At 32.3% G+C, this 26,914-nt stretch overlaps 1 protein-coding gene across 1 annotated transcript; it reads left to right on the forward strand.

Annotated features, from left to right (window-relative positions):
- The first annotated feature begins 11,624 nt into the window (after positions 1-11,624).
- Positions 11,625-25,646, forward strand: LOC125804685 (uncharacterized). The gene is made up of 7 exons (XM_049483800.1): positions 11,625-11,915; positions 16,065-16,280; positions 16,384-16,528; positions 16,700-16,775; positions 17,675-17,810; positions 19,462-19,566; positions 24,438-25,646. The coding sequence occupies exons 1-7, from the start codon at positions 11,626-11,628 to the stop codon at positions 24,439-24,441; spliced, it is 972 nt and encodes a 323-aa protein (XP_049339757.1). The 5' UTR covers position 11,625; the 3' UTR covers positions 24,442-25,646.
- The last annotated feature ends 1,268 nt before the right edge of the window (positions 25,647-26,914 follow it).

A 26,914-nucleotide genomic window follows, 5' to 3' on the forward strand; every position in this document is an offset into this window, starting at 1 on the left:
TAGCTTCTTGTTTATTTCCTTGTTTATTTCTAGTCCTTCTCTTGTATATATTCCCTGTTTATTATTTTATTCTCTAGTTGGTTTAGTTTAGGTTCTCTGATTTGTTTTGGTTATTGGTTATTTGTGTATTTATCCCTGCCCTGTTTTGTTTTGTATTCATTAAGTCTCTCGCTTGCTTCGTTTATTTACTCACGGTTTGTTTGTTAGTTATTATTTTATCGAGTTTAGTTCCTTGTTGTTATTCCCTGTTTGTTTATTCTTATTATCTCTTGTTTGTTTATGTTCTCTAGTCTCCCTCATTTATTTTGGTTTATTATCCTTGTTACGTGTTTACTTGTTTCTTTGTTATTTATTTAATAAATTATTTATTTATTTCACCCTACCTGCACTTGTGTCCGTCTCCTCGTCTACCTGCCTGGGTAATCCTGACATCTACATAATCAGTTTTGATAAGTCTGGGTGTTTCTATGAATTATATAATGAAGTATACAAAGATCCAAAAATATACTTTTAACTGAGATGCCCCCACAAGTCAGATTTTCTACTACCAAAGATCAGAATCCAAGATGGCTGGACTGCACATCAACAGAAGTAGAAGCAGTAGTGTTGCACTACAGTTTATGCCCCAACAAATTAGTCATACACAAAGCATATCCAAACTTCTCTCTGTGAACATGTTCTATGGTGTTTGGATGTTTAAAATACCGTATAATGCATTGAAATCAACTGTTTTTAACGGCTAACAGTGCTATCTCGTGACAATGTTAGCAATGATTAGAAGTGGGACTGCAAAATGGAAATGCCAAATATAGAGAAGGCCCTGTCCATATCCATAAGCTTTCAGAGAATGTATATAAATATGGATGAAATAAATGTATAGTTCTGACAGATAGCATAATTTATACAGTATCTGTGAGCTTTAAAAAATGTACAAAAATACGGACAAAATTAATTCAGAGTACGGACAGAGAGCTGTATCTGTATCTTTAAGCTTTTAAAGAACATGCCAAATAAGGACAAAATCAACCAGAAAAAAAACAGACAAAAGTCTCCATTTATATCCCTAAGCTTTCAGAAAGTGTGTACAAATACGAACAAAATGAAATAAATGTACAGACTATCCATATCTGTATCTGTAAACTTTCAGAAAACAGAGTAATACAGTGTGAATACACACTACATAATCTCATACACAGTACATAAGCTTTTAGATATGCAGACTTGACTGCTGAATACGCAAAGAATGCAGAGTACAGACAGCGACTTAATCTTTATCCATATCTGTAATCATTTAGATATGGAGACCCTGAGATGCTGAGTACGGAAAAAGGCTCTGTCTGTGTTCATAAGTTTTCAGGAAATGTGTTTAAATATGGATGAAATGAACGCAGAGTGCAGACAGATAGCATCTTTTATAGCTGTGAGTTTTTAAAGAATATGAACAAATACGAACATAAGTAATTCAGAAAACGGACAGACAGCTTCACCTGTATCGTATCTTTAAGCTTTTAAAGAACATGCCACACATAGACAAAATCAACCAGGAGAACAGACAAAAGGTCCATCCGTATCTCTTCATGTCTGCAAGCTTTTAAAGAACGTGCACAAATACGGATGCAATGAATCCAGAATACAGACAGAGGCCTAAATCTTTATCCATACCTGTAAGCTTTAAGAAATGAAGACGTAGATGCAGGGTATGGAAAAAAAAGCTCTGTCCATGTAAGTATTCAGGAAATGTATTTAAATGTAGATGAAATAAACACAGAGTACGGACAGGCAGCATCTCTCATATCTGTGAGCTTTTAAAGAGTGTACACATATAGTACAGACCAAAGGTCCATCTGTATTAGTAAACTTTTTGAAAATCTGTACAAATAATAAATAAAGTAAAATAATAAAATAAAAAAATAAAAAATAAATAAAATAAAATGTACAGACAGTTCTATCCATAAGTATGTATATATATATATATATATATATATATATATATATATATATATATATATATATATATATATATATATATATATATATATATATTATATCCTGTGTCTGTAAACTTTTTGAAAACAGAAATACACAGAAAATAATCTTAGAGTGCAAACAGATGGCTCAGTTCATATACATGTGTTTAAGTAGATAAGCTTTTAGAAAACAAAATGTACGTAGAGTACAGACAAGAGGTCCCATCTGTAAGCTTTCAATACAAATATGGAAAAAACTGAAAGCAGAATACCAACAGAAGACTCAATCCATTTGCATATGTTTTTTAGATAAAAGAGAAAGCTCTGTTCATGTCTGTAAGCTTTAAGAGAACGTGCACAAATACGGATATATAAGTAATAAAATTAATGCAAAAATACGGAAAGAGGCCCAAATCTTTTTCCACATTTGTAAGCTTTTACATATGGAGACTCAGATGCATGGTACGGAAAAAGGCTCTGTCTATGTATATGGATAAAATGAACACAGAGTACAGACAGATAGCATCTTTAATTTATGTGAGCTTTCAAAGAATGAACGCAAACACAAATACGGACAAAAAAAAATTAGAGTATGGACAGAGATCTCCACCTGTATCCATATCTTTAAGCTTTTAATAGAACATGCCACATATAGACAAAGGTAACCAGAACAAAAGGTCCATCCATAGCTGTAAACTTTCAGAAAATGTGTACAAAGACGGACAAAATTAATTCAGAGTAAAGGCAGGGAGCACCACCTGTATCCGTATTTTTAAGCTTTTAAAGAACATGCCACATATAGACAAAAACAACCAGAGTTACAGACAAAAGTTCCATCCGTTTTTGTAAGCTGTCAGAGAATGTGCACAAATACGAACGAAGTTAATTCAGAGTACGGACAGAGAGCTCCACCTGTATCCGTATTTTTAAGCTTTTAAAGCACATGCCACATATGGACAAAAGCAACAGAACAAATGGACAAAAGGTCCATCAGTATCCATAATCTTTCAGAGAATGTGCACAAATATGTATAAATGTATTGCAGAGTACGGGCAGAGGTCTACATTTTTTGGTACACATATGTAAGCTTTAAGATAACATACACAAATAAATAAAACAAATACAGAGTATGGAAATAAGGCTCTGTCCTTATCCTGAACTTTTAGAGAATCTGCCCAAAAATGGACAGAAGATTACGGACAAAAGGTCTGTCCATATCTTATTTAACGATAAGCATAATTGAGCCTTTAATCCTTATTCAGTGCTGTCCATTCTGCCAAAAAATACCAACAAATCGTTCTGTTCAGTAGAAATAGTCTTTTCTATCTAATTTCCTTGAACTGGAATAATCTGTCGTTCAAGGTTCTCTCGATATTCTGGCAGAGCTGAATAGCACGTCAGTCAGCATAGCTAAAATTCATAACCAGTACGTTGAAGGTCTTAACGAAAATATAACAAGTCCAAAATATGTATTGGCTTTCAAATGTAACTGAATAAAAGTATTCAATTTCAATAACACTTGAGTGAAACAGGGACCGTCAAGGCCAGTCATGTGCCACCCTGGGTCAATCAATTGTGCCATCTTTTCTAAACTGGCAGAAATTCAATACATTTACCAAAAATTCTATCCAAATTCAATAGCTTTAAAATAAATGAACCTTTTCAAGAATATTCCTTTCAAGTGCCCACTTAAAAATACAGTATTTAGGAGCAATATATACAGTATGGTCTAACGCATGGGGAAACCTGTTCATTCAATGTGTCTTCCCACCTCTTCTTCATCTACCCAACTCAATTAATCCAAAAGTACTGGATGGAGCTCCATCAACAATCCAGAGAACACAGTTCCACTGCTCCACAGCTCAATGCTGGGGGGTCTTTACACCCCATTTAACATTTCCAACCATTAGTTAGCCACACTGTCTTGTGCATGTAAAACATCATGATGAAAAAACTAAACCTACAAATGAAAATTGGGCCAAAATTGTTGGAGCAGTGTTCATTTTAAAATGTTAAACATGTTGCTATTTGCACAATTAATTTATGTAAAGAACCAAAAAAGCACAAATGTTTTGCATCATAATTGTGAGAAGAGGGACCTTTCCGGTGAAGTCACCATGCAGCCTCATTACACCATATGTGTGACCAATAGGCTACTGAGAAGAAGTCCACACGGTACCACTTTAAAATAAGACTACCTTTATAAAGGGTTTATAAATGGTTTACAATAAGTTTATTAATGGCTACTAATTAGGTTGTAAATGCATTAAAAATTACATTACTAATCAGTTATAACACATACGTAGAAAAGGCAACAATATAGATGGCCGTGCGTTCATTATTTGGCAAACAACAGGTCATTGTTGCCCTTTCTACGTATGTGTTATAACTGATTATTAATGATTTTAAAGGCATTTACAACCTAATTAGTAACCATTAATAAACTAAGTGTAAACCATTTATAAATCCTTTATAAAGGTAGTCTTATTTTAAAGTGGTACCATCCACACCTGTCTTAGCCTAGGCTTTGGAACACAGCTAATAAAGGCCTAGTCTAGTTGGACACTTCTACTGTATCAGTTCCTTAAGATTTTAATTGCATTCATTTATAAGAGCCTTCTGAATGAGTTGAGCATATTAGATAGTCACCATGGTGCCAATATGTTCATATAGTTGCTGTCCAATGAAAAACAAGTATCTCCATTTTTGTCGATTTTTAGTTTACTACATATTTTCAACAGAGAAAACTGTCCCTTACACTGTGCTAAATTTTCTTGATGAATGGACCAATAGAAATACTTCAAAATGACCTGAAAATAACTATTTTGCATTGACATCCACTGAAAGTTTAGAAGGTTTGGTAACACTTCCTAGGAATGTCATCTCTATTAGACTCCATTAACAAAGTTAATAACATATTACAATGCATTCATAAGGCAATATAAACATGGCTATAAATATTTATAAAAATGCATAACCCAGTATAGCCATGTTTATTAAGCATTATGACTTGTGGTCATAATACATTATAAGCTGTGTTTATAATATATATGTTAAAATAGTTTATATCTATCTAATAATCTAGTCCCACAATGAAAGTCTACTTAGAGTGCACAAAGACCTGTTATAATTCTATAATTATAATTGACTATAACTAGTATTATAGTCAAGAAAATAATACTTTGAGTGGTTGAAAATATATTTATAGTATTATTTAGGGTGTGTTTGGAAGTTGGAAGCTTTTTAAGATATAATTCAGTCTGCAAGGTGGAACTGAGTTTCTTGGTATTGGCATATAACATTATAAACACAGCTATAAAAGCATTATTATCACAGTTCATGATGCATAATAAACATGGCTATGGTGAATTAAATTTTTTATAAATATGTATAGCCATGTTTTTAATGCCTTTTGAATGCATTATAATGAGTTATAAGTATGTTTATAGAGTCTCATAGAGATGACATTCATAGAAAGTGTTACCGAAAGTTGCTGTTTTGGAGATTGGAGATTGGAGATTTTTTTATTGGACAACGATGATATACACCAATGGCATGGCGCCAATAGCTTCATATACTGTAGGTATATGAGCTCAACAGAGTCCTATTCTATTGGCGGTAAGTCTCTACATGTGCTAGACAAGCTGTATATGTGAGATGTACAGTTTGTGTCAGTGTCGATGTTAGCAATCTTATTAAAGTAGCTGAATATAAAGCATTCATTAGAAGTGGTGTCCACAAACCATTGACCGTACAGTGTTATATAAAGCTGTGAACTTGGCAATTAGTTAAAGGTCATTTCTGTGTTTATGTACAAACCCGTGATCATTTTTCTCAGTTCTGTCGGGAAGTGTTTTGAGAAAAAAAAATACTCATAAAAGATCTACAACTGAAAACCTGCCAAGACATGGTTATCCACCCAAACTAACAGAGAGCACTGGTCAGGGAAGCAGCCAAAAAGCCCATGGTCATTCTGGAGGAGCTGCAGAAATCCACAGCTTGTGTTGGAGAATATGTCTACAGTCATGCACGCCACAAATCTTGCTTTCATGGAAGAGAGAAAAGAAGAAAAGCAATGTTGATATATATATATATATATATATATATATATATATATATATATATATATATATATATATATATATATATTATGGCAAGCCAAACAGGAAATATATAATAAAAGCTGATATATATATAATGAAAGTCGATATATATATAATGAACTCTGATATATATATAATGAAAGCCGATATATATATAATGAAAGTCATATATATATAATGAAAGCCGATATATATATATAATGAAAGCTGATATATATATAATGAAAGCCGATATATATATAATGAACTCCGATATATATATAATAAAAGCGATATATATATAATGAAAGCCGATATATTTATAATAAAAGCGATATATATATAATGAAAGCCGATATATATATAATGAACTCCGATATATATATAATAAAAGCGATATATATATAATGAAAGCCGATATATATATAATGAACTCCGATATATATATAATAAAAGCGATATATATATAATGAAAGCCGATATATATATAATAAAAGCGATATATATATAATAAAAGCGATATATATATAATGAAAGCCGATATATTTATAATAAAAGCGATATATATATAATGAAAGCCGATATATATATAATGAACTCCGATATATATATAATAAAAGCGATATATATATAATGAAAGCCGATATATATATAATAAAAGCGATATATATATAATGAAAGCCGATATATATATAATGAACTCTGATATATATATAATGAAAGCCGATATATATATAATGAAAGCCGATATATATATAATGAACTCTGATATATATATAATGAACTCTGATATATATATAATGAAAGCCGGTATATATATAATGAAAGCGATATATATATATAATGAAAGCTGTTAAGACCCTTTAAGAGGTAAACGGGTTGTCCGAGATGTCAGCCTGAGAGACTGAAGGTGGCGTTGTGGTTCAGCCGGCCGCAGCTCCTCGCCGGTCGCGCTGCATCTCCGTGGATTCTCTCCACAGAGGACCGGCGCGACCGGCCTCGGACTGGCTTTAAAGTGTCAGGGGGCGAAGGTGGAAAAAAAGCTCCGGCCCGCGAGCTGCTTTCCCCGAGCCGGGGACGGTCTACCAGCGTTCATTATATATATATCAGCTTTCATTATATATATATCAGCTTTCATTATATATATATATCGCTTTTATTATATATATATCAGCTTTCATTATATATATATCAGCGTTCATTATATATATATCAGCTTTCATTATATATATATCAGCTTTCATTATATATATATCGCTTTTATTATATATATATATCAGCTTTCATTATATATATATATATATATCAGCGTTCATTATATATATATCAGCTTTCATTATATATATATCAGCTTTCATTATATATATATCAGCTTTCATTATATATATATCGCTTTCATTATATATATATCGCTTTTATTATATATATATCGCTTTCATTATATATATATCGGCTTTCATTATATATATATCAGAGTTTATTATATATATATATCAGCGTTCATTATATATATATCAGCTTTCATTATATATATATCAGAGTTCATTATATATATATCAGCGTTCATTATATATATATCAGCTTTCATTATATATATATCAGAGTTCATTATATATATATCAGTGCTATCCTTACTTCCTTTTCCTGATGATTTAATTTCCTGTTCCTATTTTTCCCCCCAAGCTAGCTGCTGTTGTTAAAAAAATAATTAATAATTCTCTATATAGGGAAATATAGGGATTTGGGAAACTAATTATTAATTATTTTTTCCGTATATATATAGGGAAATATAGGGATTTGGGAAACTAATTATTAATTATTTTTTAATTAATTAAATCTCATTTTAAATATTTATTTAACATTTTAAGCAATTATTTCTTTATTCATTTATTTATATGATATTGTTACAAATAACACTCCATAAGTTTTTTTTAACAACAGCAGCTAGCTTGGGGGGAAAAATAGGAACAGGAAATTAAATCATCAGGAAAAGGAAGTAAGGATAGCACTGATATATATATAATGAACTCTGATATATATATAATGAAAGCTGATATATATATAATAAACTCTGATATATATATAATGAAAGCCGATATATATATAATGAAAGCGATATATATATAATGAAAGCGATATATATATAATGAAAGCTGATATATATATAATGAAAGCTGATATATATATATAATGAAAGCTGATATATATATATAATGAAAGCTGATATATATATAATGAACGCTGATATATATATAATGAAAGCTGATATGTATATAATGAAAGCGATATATATATAATAAAAGCGATATATATATAATGAAAGCGATATATATATATAATGAAAGCTGATATATATATAATGAAAGCTGATATATATATAATGAACGCTGATATATATATAATGAAAGTGATATATATATAATAAAAGCGATATATATATAATGAAAGCTGATATATATATAATGAAAGCTGATATGTATATAATGAACGCTGGTAGACCGTCCCCGGCTCGGGGAAAGCAGCTCGCGGGCCGGAGCTTTTTTTCCACCTTCGCCCCCTGACACTTTAAAGCCAGTCCGAGGCCGGTCGCGCCGGTCCTCTGTGGAGAGAATCCACGGAGATGCAGCGCGACCGGCGAGGAGCTGCGGCCGGCTGAACCACAACGCCACCTTCAGTCTCTCAGGCTGACATCTCGGACCACCCGTTTACCTCTTAAAGGGTCTTAACAGCTTTCATTATATATATATCGCTTTCATTATATATATACCGGCTTTCATTATATATATATCAGAGTTCATTATATATATATCAGAGTTCATTATATATATATCGGCTTTCATTATATATATATCGGCTTTCATTATATATATATCAGAGTTCATTATATATATATATCGGCTTTCATTATATATATATCGCTTTTATTATATATATATATATCGGCTTTCATTATATATATATCGCTTTTATTATATATATATCGGAGTTCATTATATATATATCGGCTTTCATTATATATATATATCGCTTTTATTATAAATATATCGGCTTTCATTATATATATATCGCTTTTATTATATATATATCGGAGTTCATTATATATATATCGGCTTTCATTATATATATATCAGCTTTCATTATATATATATCGCTTTTATTATATATATATCGGCTTTCATTATATATATATCGCTTTCATTATATATATATCGGCTTTCATTATATATATATCGCTTTCATTATATATATATATCGGCTTTCATTATATATATATCGCTTTCATTATATATATATCGGCTTTCATTATATATATATCAGAGTTCATTATATATATATCGACTTTCATTATATATATATCAGCTTTTATTATATATTTCCTGTTTGGCTTGCCATAATATATATATATATATATATATATATTATGGCAAGCCAAACAGGAAATATATAATAAAAGCTGATATATATATAATGAAAGTCGATATATATATAATGAAAGCGATATATATAATGAAAGCCGATATATATATAATAAACTCTGATATATATAATGAAAGCCGATATATATATATATAATGAAAGCCGATATATATAATGAAAGCGATATATATATAATGAAAGCTGATATATATATATATATATATATATATAAAACTAATGAACTCTGATATATATATATATATATATATATTTATATATATATATATATATATATATAATGAAAGCCGATATATATATATAATGAACTCTGATATATATATATATATATATATATATATATATATATATATATATATATATATATATATAATGAAAGCGATATATATAATGAAAGCTGATATATATATATATAATAAAAGCGATATATATATAATGAACTCTGATATATATATATATATATATATATATATATATATATATATATATATATATATATAATGAAAGCTAATATATATATATAATGAAAGCGATATATATATAATGAAAGCAATATATATAATGAAAGCTGATATATATATAATAAAAGCGATATATATATAATGAAAGCCGATATATATATAATAAACTCTGATATATATATATATATATATAATGAAAGCAATATATATATATATAATGAAAGCTGATATATATATATATATATATATATATATATATATGATGAAAGCTGATATATATATATATATATATAATGAACTCTGATATATATATATATATATAATGAAAGCCGATATATATATAATGACAGCTGATATATATATATATATAATAAAAGCGATATATATATAATGAAAGCTGATATATATATATATATATATATATATATATATATATATATATATATATATATATATATATATATATATATATATATATATAATGAACTCTGATATATATATATATATATAATGAACTCTGATATATATATATATATAATGAAAGCCGATATATATATAATGAAAGCGATATATTTATATATAATAAAAGCGATATCAGCTTTCATTATATATATATCAGAGTTAATTATATATATATCAGAGTTCATTATATATATTCATATATATCAGCTTTCATTATATATATATATCAGAGTTCATTATATATATCAGAGTTCATTTTATATATATCAGAGTTCGTTATATATATATCAGCTTTCATTATATATATATCAGAGTTCATTATATATATTCATATATATCAGCTTTCATTATATATATACCAGAGTTCATTATATATATCATAGTTCATTATATATATTCATATATATCAGCTTTCATTATATATATACCAGAGTTCATTATATATATACCAGAGTTCATTATATATATCAGAGTTCATTATATATATATATCAGCTTTCATTATATATATATCAGAGTTCATTATATATATTCATATATGTCAGCTTTCATTATATATATATCAGAGTTCATTATATATATCAGAGTTCATTTTATATATATCAGAGTTCGTTATATATATCAGCTTTCATTATATATATATATCAGAGTTCATTATATATATTCATATATATCAGCTTTCATTATATATATATCAGAGTTCATTATATATATCAGAGTTCATTTTATATATATATCAGAGTTCGTTATATATATATCAGCTTTCATTATATATATATCAGAGTTCATTATATATATATATATATATATATATATATCAGAGTTATCCTTACTTCCTTTTCCTGATTATTTAATTTCCTTTTCCTATTTTCCCCCCCAAGCTAGCTGCTGTTGTTAAAAAAACTTATGGAGTGTTATTTGTAACAATATCATATAAATACATGAATAAAGAAATAATTGCTTAAACTGTTAAATAAATATTTAAAATGAGATTTAATTAATTAAAAATAATTAATAATTAGTTTCCCAAATCCCTATATTTCCCTATATATATAAGGAATGCTGTATGTGGATTGCACAAATTTATTGATTTATGAAATGTATTTTCTGAGCCTACATAAAAATAAGTCATAGGTTCATTTTTACTGGAAAGTAATACAGGCACTGCTTTGGTCAACACTGTTGGGTCCGCATGGATTTACTCCCAACCTCAGTAATCATGGCAGAACGAGCGCGGGAGTTTGTTGCGTCGTTCCTCAGCGATCAAAGATTAATTGATACTCTAACAACTGCGTGTAGCAGTACTTCTAACCCACAACCATCTTTTCGTGATGCTGAAAGTGAAGTGCGTTCCCTTTTTAACAGAGGTCCACAAACCAGAGTGCCTGACCCAACCAGCCGCGATTTCAATCTGAGTGTTAGTGGCATGCACCCTCCACTACCACAATCGTCCGTTCCAACTTATAATTTGCGGCGTCTTCCAAGGGTTAACGCAAGGAGACAAACAAGGTATGTGGAAGTAATACCCTAAATCCATATTTGTTGTTCTGGTATCTTGCTTAACCGGAGCTTTTAGTTTTAACTGTCATCAATGAGTAATGCTATTCTGTTAGCTAGCTTATGTGCGACCTAGGAACACCAAACATCACTATTTTTTTTTACTATTTATCTTAGTTAGCTAGCTCGATTTCTGCATTTTTCCTTCCTCAATAAAGTCACAGCTGTGGAGCAGCAGATTCAAAACACGGTGAAGGTTTAGAGAAGTGTTGGCACGTTTCTTTTGTTCAAGTTATACTAGCTGCACAAGATTCATTTCATTTAGTAACTTACATTTAGCTGTTTTTTATTACACCTTAAATGCTACAGCATTTAAAAAATAATACATTTTAAAAATAATACATTTTAATAGATCTGTATAATAAAATAATTTGTATACACTGTAAAAAGGACATTGGGAAGTCAAGGTAGTATGATTAGTTGGAATTTTAATTATGATTTTTTTTTTTATACAATATAATAAGAGTTACTCAAATTGAATGTTTTTGGTACTTTTAATTGTTTTCCTAAGCTAAATGAATCTTATATTGGCATAATTTCGCTTTAATTAGTTTTTGTCAAATAATACTTAAAAAGTCAAAATATTTGTCAGTGGAATAAGACACTTTCAGTAGATCGCATTATATTGGGGAAATATGGGAAGGTAGAATATTTTTCACAAATAAGATATTTCAGATATTTAAACTAGATGTAAGATGATTTTACTTGCTTAGGTTTTTAAGATTATTCCAGTCGTGATATTTATTACCACATAAAATGCACAGACATTTTAATTAAGAATTATAAACAAAAAGAGCAGGTCTTTTGCAAAAATGGTTCATATTCTTAAACAAAAACATCTGTATCTGTTTTACCCAATGAACTCTTCATATATATAAAACTTGGCAGAAGTGAAATATTCAGTGCTGCTGTAAAACACATCTTTTGTTGTTTTTCCTGGCATTGCGTTTATGGAATTATAACAGAAATATCTAAATCTCAAAAAATCCTTAAATTCCAAATAAATCAAATACTGTCATCTCAATTATTATTATTTGACTCATCTTCTGTTACTTAGTTTAATATTTAACAGAATAAAGGAAGTTCAAACTGCTGAAAAATATGTTGAATAAATATATGCTTTAGACTAGAAAAAATGGTCTAGTGTTGTAAAAGATATACAGTATTTACAGCATCTAATGACAGATGTTCATTACAGGTAGCTTCCAAGTTTATTCCAGCTTTCATGAATTTATTTGCTCTGAAGCTAAATTTAACAGAAAATATGGAAATGCTTTCTTATCAAAAGGATAAATGCCATTAAATGCATTTAATTTAGCTTAATTAAGCACAGAACACATAACAGCCCTAGTTACAATAATTTCAAATGTTTTTTAATCAATAATTTATATTTAGATTTATTTATTTTTAAAAGTCTCCTACTGCTAAAATCCACTTTTTCTTGTTCTTTGTGAAATACTATAGCGCTCTCTGAGTTGTATATGCATGCTGCACATGAAACTCTTCCTCAGCCTCCATTGTCAGCAGTAGCTAGTCAAAGAAAATTCTCAGAAATACGAGTTGATCAGAGAGATGTAAAATGTCGACATCAACCAGTGAGTTCATAGCACAGAGTTTACAGAGCTAGTTAACATTAGCTACCTTGTGTAGGTTTAAATCAAATCTCTGAATAATTCAACGTTTTACAGAGACCTTAAATAAACACTAGGGAAGCACGGTTTTAAAAAAGGCAGCACAACTTGACAGAACACCGGTCAACGGTGGGTGCCGTTCACGTTAGATTTTATGATATAGAGCGAACTCTGGGGCTTCAATATGGTAAAACTGCCCAAACACCCAATCACCAAGTTTAATATAAGGGTGTAGTAGCATTAGTCTAGCTGAAAGAAACGCTATCAATGCTGTGTAGGTTGGGGATGTGGGGGGATTGGAGGGAGATTGGGTTCGGTTCGGGGTGTTGAGAGCATTTCTCGGTTGCGGGGTCGCTCGAGTCTGACATTAAGTGAAGTTTAAGGGTTAACTGTATCTCTGTGTAAAACATTTTGTCCTTTGAGTTTTAGAGCTGTAAAATTGACTGTGGGGAAAGGCAGGTAGGCATTCTTTACTGCGGTGCTGTTAGCCAATTAGAGGCGATATGTTTTTATGTATGAATATTCATGAGCAAGAGCCAAAACCTGTCTTTCTTCAGAGACCTCTAATTCAGTGATCTAAAGCAGCAGGGCTAAATAGAAACACCTGAACACTTTTTTTTTTCCACAAGAAACAGCTCACATTCATTCATACATTCATATTAGAGACCACAACCAGACATTTTAAAATGAATGAAAAAACGATGGAATGAGACCTTTAAAGAGAAGTACAGTCACCTAATAAACCTGCTGAAAACAAGGAATAGGAAATAAAAGGCTCATCATACTGAAGATGAAACATTATTTAATTAAAATTATTATAGAACTGTCTCAGTTGTCATTTACCATACAAGCATATTATTTTAAACAAATGTGTGCATGCTGTTGTCTGACTAATTACTTCACAAATCTCAGCCCAAATATGTTTCTGTAACTTCATTGCATTTGACTTTCCTAATTAGAAGAAACTGAAGCCGTACATTATATGCCCCACAGAATATGTATTTAATTAAATTATGCTGCAGAACAGATATGGTACGTCTTTTTCTGATTTTCAAATTGCCAAATTGCGACTGTGCTGACCTTATTGAGGAGGCTATCAGAACTGTTTTTATGTGTGAATATATATTAAATAATATATGGTAGGTCACTGTACCAGTGATCCGTTCTAGCCCTCTCATGCATGAATTATAATAAACTCAGTCAGGATTTTTTTTGTTTTTATACATCCTTAGGGATGTAAAACAAGGTTTGAAAAAAATATATATTCTATCTTTATTCGATAAAGAAATATTTATCTGTCCACTCAAGTGTACTTCATGCATTTTTTGTTGTAAAAAAAACACAAATGTAATTCAGTTATACAGTTGTAATATGGTATTCTGTTGGAATAGTGGAACTGAGGAGGATATTGTGACACAAGAAAATGTCTCTGAACCGTAGAACCTTATAGAATCTTGATTGTGACTGGTATTATCATACTGTATTCTTGTCAAGTCTCTGAACTGTTAAGTGAGCATATTCTCTTATAGTATTTTATAGCATGTATCATATTTCCTGTCAAATCATGCTTGTTGCTAATTTCTGAGACTATTTTCTATGATGGTTGCCAAAGCATACAGGGCACAAAGCTACAAGACACTGCATGCAGATGTACTTGGTTCTTCGTGTGCTGGCATTTTATACTTTCTTGAGCTGGGGCCAGTGGTTTCCAGGGGCATACTGGATATTGGGGTGCCCTTAGTTTCAACAGCCTCATCTCCTTCATCTCCGTTCCTCAGCCTCAACTCCCTCAGTAACATTTCCAGACTCACCTTCACTATCACTGCTTGACCCTACTTCTCTGCTTGCAACTGTCTGTACTGGAAGACATTCCTCAATTAAAGAAGTTGATTTACAGCCAAAACATTAAACAATATGAATTATTTTAAAAACAACACTGGAAGTAATTGACATTGCATTTAAGTTGAAAAATAGCTAATGATGCATGATGTACAATTAAGTGGACAGATGATTAATCTACAATTCCCTCAAATATAAAATCAAAATTTCGAAAATCTTTACATAATATGTCACCTTAGATGTTACTTGATGTAATTATATATTTTTTACCTGCAGTGATATAATTTTATAAAAGGTAGAAACAAAAATAGCCAAGGTGTTTGGTGGTTTTCCCTGTCTGCCGGCCATCTTGATTTCATTGACTTCTTTTTCCCATTACAATGACCAACCAATGGGATTTTTTTGTATAGGATGATGCAATAGCTTCCACTACAGTGGACTATATGCAGCAGTGCCCAAAATTGCAAGCATATTTAAAGAAAAAACAATTTTAAACAGCTGTACACTGTAGTGACCTCTATGCATGAAAGGGCTAGAGGAAGTGTTGCATTGCTCTAACAGTTTTTTTTCTTTCTTTCTTTTCTTTATTTTTCTTTCCTCAAATTTTTAAAACTTCTGTTTTTGGAAATAGACCTGCTAAAGGACTTCCTCAGCTTGAGACATTTACAAAGGAGGTTGTGCTTCTTCCGGACAACACGACTAATCTTGTACCACGCCGAGCAAGTAAAGCATGGTTGTTTGAAAATGGGCATGTGAAATCTGCAGTTGAATTTAATGTTGAATGGTGTGAGTCAGAGGTGATGTCCACAATTCGGAAGGCTTTTATGCCACAGGTTGAAGGTTGTAGGTAGGTTTGTAAAATATTAACATGTAAATAGTACCTTGTAATCGTTTTTTTTTTTTTCTTAATTATTTCACAAACACATCGTCTTATTAACCTGTCTGTATAGTTTGCAGTTGTTACTGGGCTGCCACAACAAACTTGTGAAACCATCTCTAGCTCCCCATCAAGAAATGACGGGACGTATGTTAAAGAAGGTTTTCCACCAACGCTCTGTACACGTGCAGCCTGACAAAGTATTGCTAGACCAATCTGTAAGCGTACCATTTCACTGTTATTTACCAGTGCAGATGTAGGTTTTAAATGAAACTGCTTATGTACCCTTTTAAGTCTGTTCAGTATGTTCTTTGTATGGTCTTTACATTTGAATCTAAATATTGTCTGAGACAAATATTGCATAAAATGTCATTTTTTTTTGTCTTCAGTCAAGTGAAAGTGAGGAGGAAAGTCTTGGATGTGAGCCTGGAATTTCAGATGCTTCTTCAAAGAATGAGACTGTAGGTAAGTACATATTCATTGTAGGTGTTATATTGTCAAATGACAGAAACGACTGCACTATGGCTTTGACATGCTAAACATACGTAAACTAACCTAACATTCAATATCTTATGATATGTTGCATTAAAAGTCTATTGTATTAAACTGTTAAATATTAGCAGTAGTTGCACTTTATTGGCTGCTGTTTTATTTATTTATTGTTAATTTCTACCGTAAGAGTCACCATAGTTTAGGGTGTAACGGTACATTTTTCACAACAGTATAAACCCCACAGGGTGGAGTTTGATCCATGTGTTATATATTCCCTCCTGAAGTAGTTAATACAGCCTGTACTAAATTAAACATTGAGATGTAAACTTATTTACATTTTATTACTGAAATTATAAAATTACATATTACATTTTATTTTTGCCTGAAATTCAGCTCTTAATATAAATAGTTTAATGTAGGCTAGATTAAACAAAACTTAGCCCATAATCTTCCAAAAAGTTTATAAAACATGCCCATTAGCTCCAAAAAAACAAAAAAAACAATTTATATTAGTCTCTGGATGATGCCACCAAATACATCTTACCCTACAACAGGAATCCGGCAATAAAATTGTGTACCAATCTTGACCAAGTTTCCTGAAAGCATTGTACAATTAAGAGCATCTTACATGGAAAGATGGTGCTCATTTCACGTTAGTTTTTGCATGCTTCTGCATGCTGTCTGTATTGTGCATTATCAGTGGAATTGCGTGAGCCAAACCATTTAAAAGAATACACTTGCCGTTACACCCCTAAGATGATTCAACGGGATTTTTCAAATCAATTCCATTAAAACTATAAACAATATCAGGTTCATGTGTAGGATTATTCAATAATGATGCATATTGTGTTTGTAATTGTGTGAAAAACTAGTTCAGCAACATCTACCACATGTGATGGATCAGCCAGAGGGAAGCAGTTTGACATCTGACACTCCAGAGGGGGACAATGATGTGATACTGATCGCATCATCTCCAAGTGAGACAGTGAGAACCACCACATTCTACAGGTGTGTTTTAGCATAGTATTATTAAAAGAACATTCAATTTTCTTCATCAGAGTTACATAGCTCATTTGTTAATTGCACTTACATATACAAAACATATAATACTAATGTAGGGAATGCAGATATTTTGTCACCCTGACACCTAGGTTGTTAGATGTCTTGATATGTACAGAAATAACTTGTGATTGGTCAATCTTTATAGCATGAACTTAGCATCTTACATATACTTAAACCTTTACTTGATTGCAGACAGTATGAACCCTTTAATTTATTAATAGACATCTATTCCTACTTATAAGGAATGTAATGCAACATTCCAAAAAAAGGTGGGCAGTTCATGTACAATAAAAAACAAAATGATGTGATTTTAAAAATGTGATTTCAGCTAGTGGGGCGGCACAGTGGCGCAGTGAGCTGTGAGGCGGCACTTCCGCCTCACAGCAAGACGGCCTGGGTTCGATTCCCGGCTGGGGCGACCCTGGTCTTTCTGTGTGGAGTTTGCACGTTCTCCCCGTGTCTGCGTGGGTTTCCTCCGGGTTCCTCCGGTTTCCTCCCACAGTCCAAAGACGGCACGTTCAGGCTAATTGGAACTTGATTGAAATTGCCCCTTAGGTGTGAGTGTGTGAGTGAATGTGTCTGTTTGTCTGTCTGTGTCCGTCTGCCCTGCGATGGATTGGCGGCCTGTCCAGGGTGTATCCTGCCTTCCTCCCGATGCCTGCTGAGATAGGCTCCAGCCACCCCCCCGCGACCCTTCACGGATTAAGCGGTTGACAATGAGATGAGATGAGATGAGATTTCAGCTAGTAGTGGGCCCTAAAATAATTTCATGATATTTCATGGTATTTTGGCGAGAACGATACTTTTGGCGATATGACAAAACATTTCATTAAAAAAATGTTTCAAGAATACACTACTGCAACAAAATGAAAATTAAATGTGATTGTTATGTTATGTTATTGCATACAATATGATATATCACACCCTTAAAGTTTTATCCAATTTGTAACTGAAGTTAATGATCCAGAATGATACTAATAATAATGGACTCCATATATCTCCATATATTCAGGATTAAAGTAAAATAAATGATACTGGACAGATATAATCTGTCTCTAGTAGATATTTAATGGGAAATGAGAACATTGTGAATTTGTCTTTTGCTAAAAACAAGAAAAAAAAGTAGTACCCTGATGTGATAATTAGGGGTGGGTGATATGGCACCATATTTCAGGGTATAATATTGTTCACAATATTCAAAAATGTTGGCGATATTATCACGTATGATACAATATAGCACACTCCTAATGTCAACCAGTGATTGTTATAATGATTTTGAGCAAATCAGTATTCACAAATCCACAAATAGTGCAGGTGCAGAAAAATGAAAAGGCACCTTCTACACGACATGGAGCACTGCCAGCGTGCATAAGTTTGATGTGCCAGGTATGATAAATCTTTATGCTTATGTTTTCTTATTTACTTAATCATGTTGCAAGAATAAATATCTTGGGTTCACACTGTCTGAAGTCAAATAAAAGTAAAAATAAGAAACACCTTCTTGTACTGTACCATTCTTTTTATACTCGAGGTTTATACATATATTCTAGGACTTGTTTCAGAACTCTTTACAAATATGATTTAATCTACATTTTAGTGAATACGTGAATTTGCTGGAGATAGAGGATTACGAACCAGAAGATGCAGGCCTTCAGGAAGCAATTGAAAGCTCCCTGTCTGAGACCAATTTCAGGACTTTGAAGTAAGTCTGATGATATTGTTATAATTAACAAGAAAGAGTCCACACAGACCTGTAAACATTTTTAGAATCTTTTTTTTTTTAGTAAAAAATAAATAAATAAAAGAGGTGTTACCTCAAGCACTGAGGTAAAAAGAAGAAAAGTGTACCATAACTTGTAAAGTGTGCCCATCTTTAAACTAATACTGTCCATGAATCTGTACATACATTGTGATTATCTCTCTTTTCTGCTGAAATCCAGTTTTGTCTCTGGCTGGTTTATTACAAAATGTTTTTGTGAAGCCATTATTGATTAGGATCTTTAATAAGTAATATTGTCTTGTATGTTGAAATACCTCTTCAGGTTTGCAGAAGACACCTGAATGTTTTTTTTTGCCCGAATCAATTTCTACTTGAAGGAATTCATGTTTGTGTGGGGCCAAATATTGATATTGCAATATATCCTGTCCTTTTTGTTTGCAATACCTAATTAATATAATATGCAAATAGTATAATACATAATATAATACATAAAATAAAAATAAAATAAAACATAGGCACTGTAAACTTCCTAACCCTACAGAAGTAACTAATTGTTTTTCTGTGGATAAAGGAGAACTCTGGTGTAAAATGGACTTTGGGTGTAGTGTAACATAATAACGAGTGATTACCAAGGACGGATTAACAATAGTCTGGGCCCCTGGGCAAAAAATTGCATGTATGTTCTAATATTATAAAGCTTACACTTATACTATTATCAGTAATGTAATATGCAAATAACAATAAGCTATTAAAAAACTCAGTTGCTAGTTAGCAGTGTTACACTAGCCTTGAAAAAGGCTGTAAATATTTCAAAGTTTAATATATTATATATAGTAATATAATATTATATCATGTAATATAATCTAATATAATCTAATATAATATATAAGCCTTTGAAAGACTTGTGTCTGAAAAGGCTTGTGAAAGCAAGTGTAATAGAATATATGCAATATAGTATAATATAATGTTAAAATATTTATATATATTATAAAATAATATAATCTATACAGGGCAATCAGTTTTTAAAAAGGCTGTTGGTTGCTGATCTGGTAATAGCAAGGTAAAAAGTGTGTGTGTGTGTGGGTGTGTGTGTGGGGGGGTGTGTGTGTGTGTGGGGGTGTGTGTGTGGGGGTGTGTGTGTGTGGGGGTGTGTGTGAGAGAGACAGTGAGAGACAGTGAGAGAGGGGGGCATGGAGAGGGAGACAGGGGGAAGGTTTTAAGTATATTACAAATGTTGTGTTAATGATATTTACCCTCTATTGCATGTTGTTGCCATATGGCAACAAATTCTTTTTATGAGTATTTTCAATAGAGAATGACATAATATCCACCACTTTTCCCATTGTGTGTGAAAATGGGACTTTACTTTTGAAATATTTATCAGTTTGATGACATCAGTTAATCAGGAAATCCTGTTTGCCAACCCTTTCCATGTGGATGCGCCACACTGTGAAGGTCACGTCAAAGTGGGAACCTATACATTGCTAGTTTTCAAACTTCAAGACATATTTTGATCATAAAAAAATTCAACATAAATCTGGGGTAAGTAAGCTTTCATTTTTTATCATTTAATCCAAATATAAAGTTATACTTTCTCTGTAAAAGGCAAAAATGAATTTGTTGCCATATGGCAACAACATGCATACAGTGACATTCATTCTATACATGTATCCTAATGGGCTCCCATTGAGTTACATAGGACAGGGCTATCCTGGCACTGTATTTGCAGATAGGTATATGATTTTAACTTGAAAACATATTTAATTTCTTAACATTATGCTATTTTCACATTTTCATATGATATATTAACAAATATATTAATTTCCTGATCAGAAAAAATATTTTTTGCAAATGGTTTGTTATGGAAAGTGATAGTTCAATAGCTGTTTTTCTGCATGTATTGTATCAGTCAGCTAAAACTTCTTCATTTTCATCCTTAGAATGTTGTTCACATCAAATTAGCTTTTTTTAAAAAGAACAAATTAAATGAATTGCGACGTTTTCCTGTGCATCACACAGGAGCGCAATTGTTTCATTGCATTTTATCTACGATGAAGATTCTGATGCTGGATGATGATCCTGGAAGATTCTGTTCTTGTTACCACTGTTCACATTAAATGAGCTTTTTTTAAAAGAACAAATTAAATGAATGTTGCTTAAGTGAATGCTGCAAAACTACAATGGAAATAAATTTTTTGCTAAACAAGTAAATTGTGTCCGTCTCCTATCAGGGGTAGGCCTATATAAATGGCTTTTTAGAGTGTTATTATTGAAATTCATGGTAATGTATGAATACAACTAAATGTGTTTTATTGTAAATAAATTATACTACACATTTTATTAATATAATGTTACAATTGTTTAGAATTCCCTTCAATAAGAGCATGTTTTTGAAAGAAAAACAGATTTTAAGGCATGTTCACCGAACCCGCGTTGTTGCCATATGGCAACAAATTACCAAGTACCCCCCCAATTTTTTTTTTTTTTATGATTTTTGTTTTAATTTGAATTATTTAACCAATTTGAAGTCACAAAAACACAATTAAAAAAAATATATGATGTTTAAAAAGTTGTTCATGCAATAGAGGGTTAAATTAAGTTTAATTATTATTGAGACTCCTTCACTTTGCCATAAAACATGTCAAGTCATGTCAAACTGTCATTAAATAGTCATTGAATAACAAGCTGAAAAAAATGTTTTCCAATAAATAATCCTCAAACTAAATATCAGGGTTACATGCATACGCAGCCACAGCTACTACAACAAAAACACTCGCTGTTCCATCATCATGTCACCAAATCAAATAGTGCTACTCAATAAAATTAGCTTGCAGTTCTGTTGAAAACGCACTTTTCCTTTCATGCGTTACTTCAGAGCTAGAGTGACCACTGGTCTCTTTACTGTTGTTTATTAAAGGGGAAACATGAAACTGGTCAAATGGCTTGTTGTTTTCACATAAGTGAAATCACACCCTTGGCCAAATTCACTTAATTTAATCGGTGTCAAAGATAGCATTCACCACATTGCTTGTCTTAAATTGAAATAATTGCAAAATTAATTTGTGTCTCAGATTTTAAGAGATACTGAACAAAATAATTTTGAAACAATACCAATTCAGAAACTTTAAGTAAGGGCCTGAGTCGCATATTTGCAACAAAAAGTCTGCAATTTGTAGGTCCCTACAAAGTCAAGGAGCCATGATAAACGACTTCTATGGAAGGCAAGGGACCCATAGCAGGGGCCCTCCTGATCAAGGGCCCTCTAATGATATGCCCCCCTCTTTCCTAGGACCCCTAATAGCCACACCCACTCATCCATTTTCATAAGGGGCCCCAAAAGCATGGCTAGGGCCCAAAAAGGCCCTGGGGTCAAAGTCCCTTATAGTCAGAGGATCTGTATAATAGAGGGCCCTCAGATATAAAAATACTTACTAGTGCTTACTCATATGAATAGAAGACAGGGGAACTATTGCAAAATTAATGTAGACAATGGTGGACCCACTAGAGAATTTTTCAGATTATGTCTTCAAGAAATAAAAGATAATTCTGGAATGTTTATCGGGCCGCCAAACATGAAAACACTGGCATGCAATTCCAAAGGTAAACAATATTAAGGTTCAAAATTGTTTGTATATATGTATATATAAAATAAATATTTTTATTTATTTATTTATTTTATTTATTTATTTATTTTTACAGCTACAAGATCTAATTGGTACTTCATGGCAGGCCAGGTAATGGCCATGTCAGTTGTACATGGTGGTCAAAGCCCTGCCTTCCTTTCTCCTGCACTTTTTAATTCACTACTCAGAGGTCCAGATGAGGTCAAAGTTTCCATCTCAGATGTGCCAGATGTGGAAACAAGAGAGAAGTTGCAAATGGTATGTTGTTGTGCACTGATTGTCCACCATGTTTGTCTGTTATTAGTAGAGATGAAGTGTCTTTCATTGATTGGCATACCTTTTACTTCCAAATTTCTTAAATTTAGGCTTCTCAAAAAAGAAAAAAAAAAAACCTCTGATGTATAGTTTTTTGGGCTTTGACAGCACTTTTGAATTCACGTTTTGGAAACTCACTTAATTTTTCCTTCCTTATAGAATACAAGTATTTCATACACATTTTCTCACAAATATCTCCATTATCTAATTTATAAGAATATGAAAGAGGTTGTAAAGGTTAGTTTACCACCCCCCACCCCCCCATGGCATGATACTGGATGGGCCTTTGGTAACTTCAATTTTAATGTTATTGGGGTTTTAGATCAAAGATGCAAGGAGTGACGAGGAGTTGCAGGAAGCTGTTTCTGAAGCATCATGTCTAATAAGTCTTGCAGGGTGCAGCCGCAAGATAACGTTCACAAACAAAGAAGAGGTGTGCACAGAACTAGCAGAATGCTATATGCTTCAGAGGACTAGGGCACAGTATGAAAGGTATGGATAACATTACTTACATGCAGCTTTCATAGACATGATGATGATAGTTTAAAAAAAGCAATGTTTGTTGTAGTATGAATGATCTTTTGCCATTAAATGTAGGTTCCGTGATGGTCTTCAGTGCTTGGGTGTCTTGGATGCAATTCGGAAATACCCAGAAAGGTTTCGAGAGGTGTTCATGAAAACAGCCACTCCACTGACAGCTGCAGCTGTTGAGAACCTCTTCCAGTGCAGGATGGCTGAGAGAGGTAGCAACAGATTTGAGAGACAGTGTCACACTCCTGGGTATTGGCGGGATTATCTCCAAGATGCAGAGGGTAAGAGCTTCTCTAAATATTGACATTGTGGTCCTAAATTATACCGTTTTTTAGGCTTGTGTTTTTAATTTGGGTTTATTTATTTATTTGGTGTATATTTTAGTTGACCTAGAGGCTGTCACCTTGGAAGAAATCCTTGTCTTCACTACTGGCTGTGACTCCATTCCTCCCCTGGGCTTTTCCCCTCTGCCCTCACTGGAGTTTGATGAAGTCTCTGCATATCCAACAGCCAATACTTGTGACAACATCCTCAGGGTACCAATTAAAAGCACATACAATGATTTTAAGTTAGCCATGGATTTCGGCATTCAAAATGCAGCAGGGTTTGGGAAAGCATAAATACAATTTGTGACCTACAAAACAATTGGTGCAAATTTTCAGTTTGTTTTACTAAATTGTTTATTATTGTTTAAAAAAAAAATCACTAAAGAAACAGTAAAAGGTTTTATGTAGAGAAAATTTGTCAAATTAGGTCTGGTATTTAGTTTTTATTTAAAATCAGAAGCAGACAAAACGCACTTTAGAAAATTACAATATATTTGTATATCAGTGCAAAGTAAAATAAAAGTACAAATAATTTACCAAAATGTGCACATGAAGTGCAGTAGCCTATTATTTAGGCCTTAAAACATTTCAATTTAGATATTGTAAGTAGGGTTTATGTTGTGTTTTTAGTTATTGGGAATTGTTAGATTGTTTTAATGCTGTTTTAACAGTTATTTTGTTCTGTTACTCGATAATTATCTACTATGTTCTGCAAGACCTTTTTGCCTCATATCTGATCCCAGAGTTTTTGAGATATCTACTATGTTGCAACATGTTTGGTTTGTTTTTGTGATGCATGCTTTTAAACAGTTTTGGAGAAGTGCACTGGTACAAATCATAATTTTTTGAGGTATAAACTCAAATTCTATACAAATATTTAAAATAGCCATGTTTTTCAGCATTGTTAATGCAGCAGGGATTCAGGAAAAATAAGTAAGATCTTTGACCTCCAATACAATGCACAATATGTGCATATTTTCAGTGTATTTGATTTTAATTGTGTATTTTTGTTTCCTAACAAAAAAAAAACACTTAATAACTTGGCAGCATAAAGTTTTATATATATATAAAGATTGTCAAATTGTTAGTTTTATATAAAATCATACGCAGGGAAATACTACTTCTAATTTTATCCCATGGCTAAAAATACTGTTGAATGCCTTACTGATGTTAAAATTCAGTGAATTCAAAGTTCATACGTGACACATTTTGCTTTTTTTTTTTAAAAACATGTCTTTGTCTTATTAATAAACAAAGATTTGCCTCATTTCTTTTATATACAGTTGTGGTCAAAAGTTTACATACACTTGTAAAAAAACATAATGTTATGGCTGTCTTGAGTTTTCAATAAGTTCTACAACTCTTATTTTTCTGTGATAGAGTGATCGGAACACATACATGTTTGTCACAAAAAACAGTCATAAAATTTGGTTCTTTCATAAACTTATTATGGGTCTGCTGAAAATGTCACCAAATCTGCTGGGTCAAAAATATACATACAGCAACAAAATTTGTCAATTTTGGTGATGTAGCGAGTTGTGTCAATCAAATTAGCTTCATGTCATGGCCTCTTCACTTCTTGTAAGTGATTCTGATTGACTACAGCTGTTGACTTCTCATGAGCCCATTTAAATAGGGCTCATTTGACCCAGTGATTAGACTCAGCTACAAAAGCTACAATGGGAAAGTCAAAGGAACTCAGTGTGGATCTGAAAAAGCGAATTATTGACTTGAACAAGTCAGGGAAGTCACTTGGAGCCATTTCAAAGCAGCTACAGGTCCCAAGAGCAACTGTGCAGACAATTATACGCAAGTATAAAGTGCATGGAACAGTTGTGTCACTGCCACGATCAGGAAGAAAACGCAAGCTATCACATGCTGCCGAGAGGAGATTGGTCAGGATGGTCAAGAGTCAACCAAGAATCACCAAGAAGCAGGTCTGCAAGGATTTGGAAGCTGATGGAACACAGGTGTCAGTCTCCACAGTCAAGCGTGTTTTACATCGCCATGGACTGAGAGGCTGCCGTGCAAGAAAGAAGCCCTTTCTCCAGAAAAGGCACCTTAAGACTCGGCTGAAGTTTGCTGCTGATCACATGGACAAAGATAAAACCTTCTGGAGGAAAGTTCTCTGGTCAGACGAAACAAAAATTGAGCTGTTTGGCCACAACACCCAGCAATATGTTTGGAGGAGAAAAGGTGAGGCCTTTAATCCCAGGAACACCATGCCTACTGTCAAGCATGGTGGTGGTAGTATTATGCTCTGGGGATGTTTTGCTGCCAGTGGAACTGGTTCTTTGCAGAAAGTAAATGGGATAATGAAGAAGGAGCATTACCTCCAAATTCTGCAGGAAAACTTAAAACCATCAGCCCGAAGGTTGGGTCTTGGGCGCAGTTGGGTGTTCCAACAAGACAATGACCCAAAACACACATCAAAAGTGGTAAAGGAATGGCTAAACCAGGCTAGAATTAAGGTTTTAGAATGGCCTTCCCAAAGTCCTGACTTAAACCCCATTGAGAACATGTGGACAGTGCTAA

Source organism: Astyanax mexicanus, chromosome 10 (assembly GCF_023375975.1).
Source record: "Astyanax mexicanus isolate ESR-SI-001 chromosome 10, AstMex3_surface, whole genome shotgun sequence".
Lineage (NCBI taxonomy): Eukaryota > Metazoa > Chordata > Actinopteri > Characiformes > Acestrorhamphidae > Astyanax > Astyanax mexicanus.

What these genes read in the sequence shown, in the direction of transcription:
- LOC125804685 (XM_049483800.1), top strand. Translation starts at nt 11,626, where the DNA reads ATGGCAGAACGAGCGCGGGAGTTTGTTGCGTCGTTCCTCAGCGATCAA. An exon ending in AACGCAAGGAGACAAACAAG is followed by an intron (nt 11,916 to 16,064) that starts GTATGTGGAAGT and finishes TTTTGGAAATAG; the next exon opens with ACCTGCTAAAGGACTTCCTC. An exon ending in CCACAGGTTGAAGGTTGTAG is followed by an intron (nt 16,281 to 16,383) that starts GTAGGTTTGTAA and finishes CTGTCTGTATAG; the next exon opens with TTTGCAGTTGTTACTGGGCT.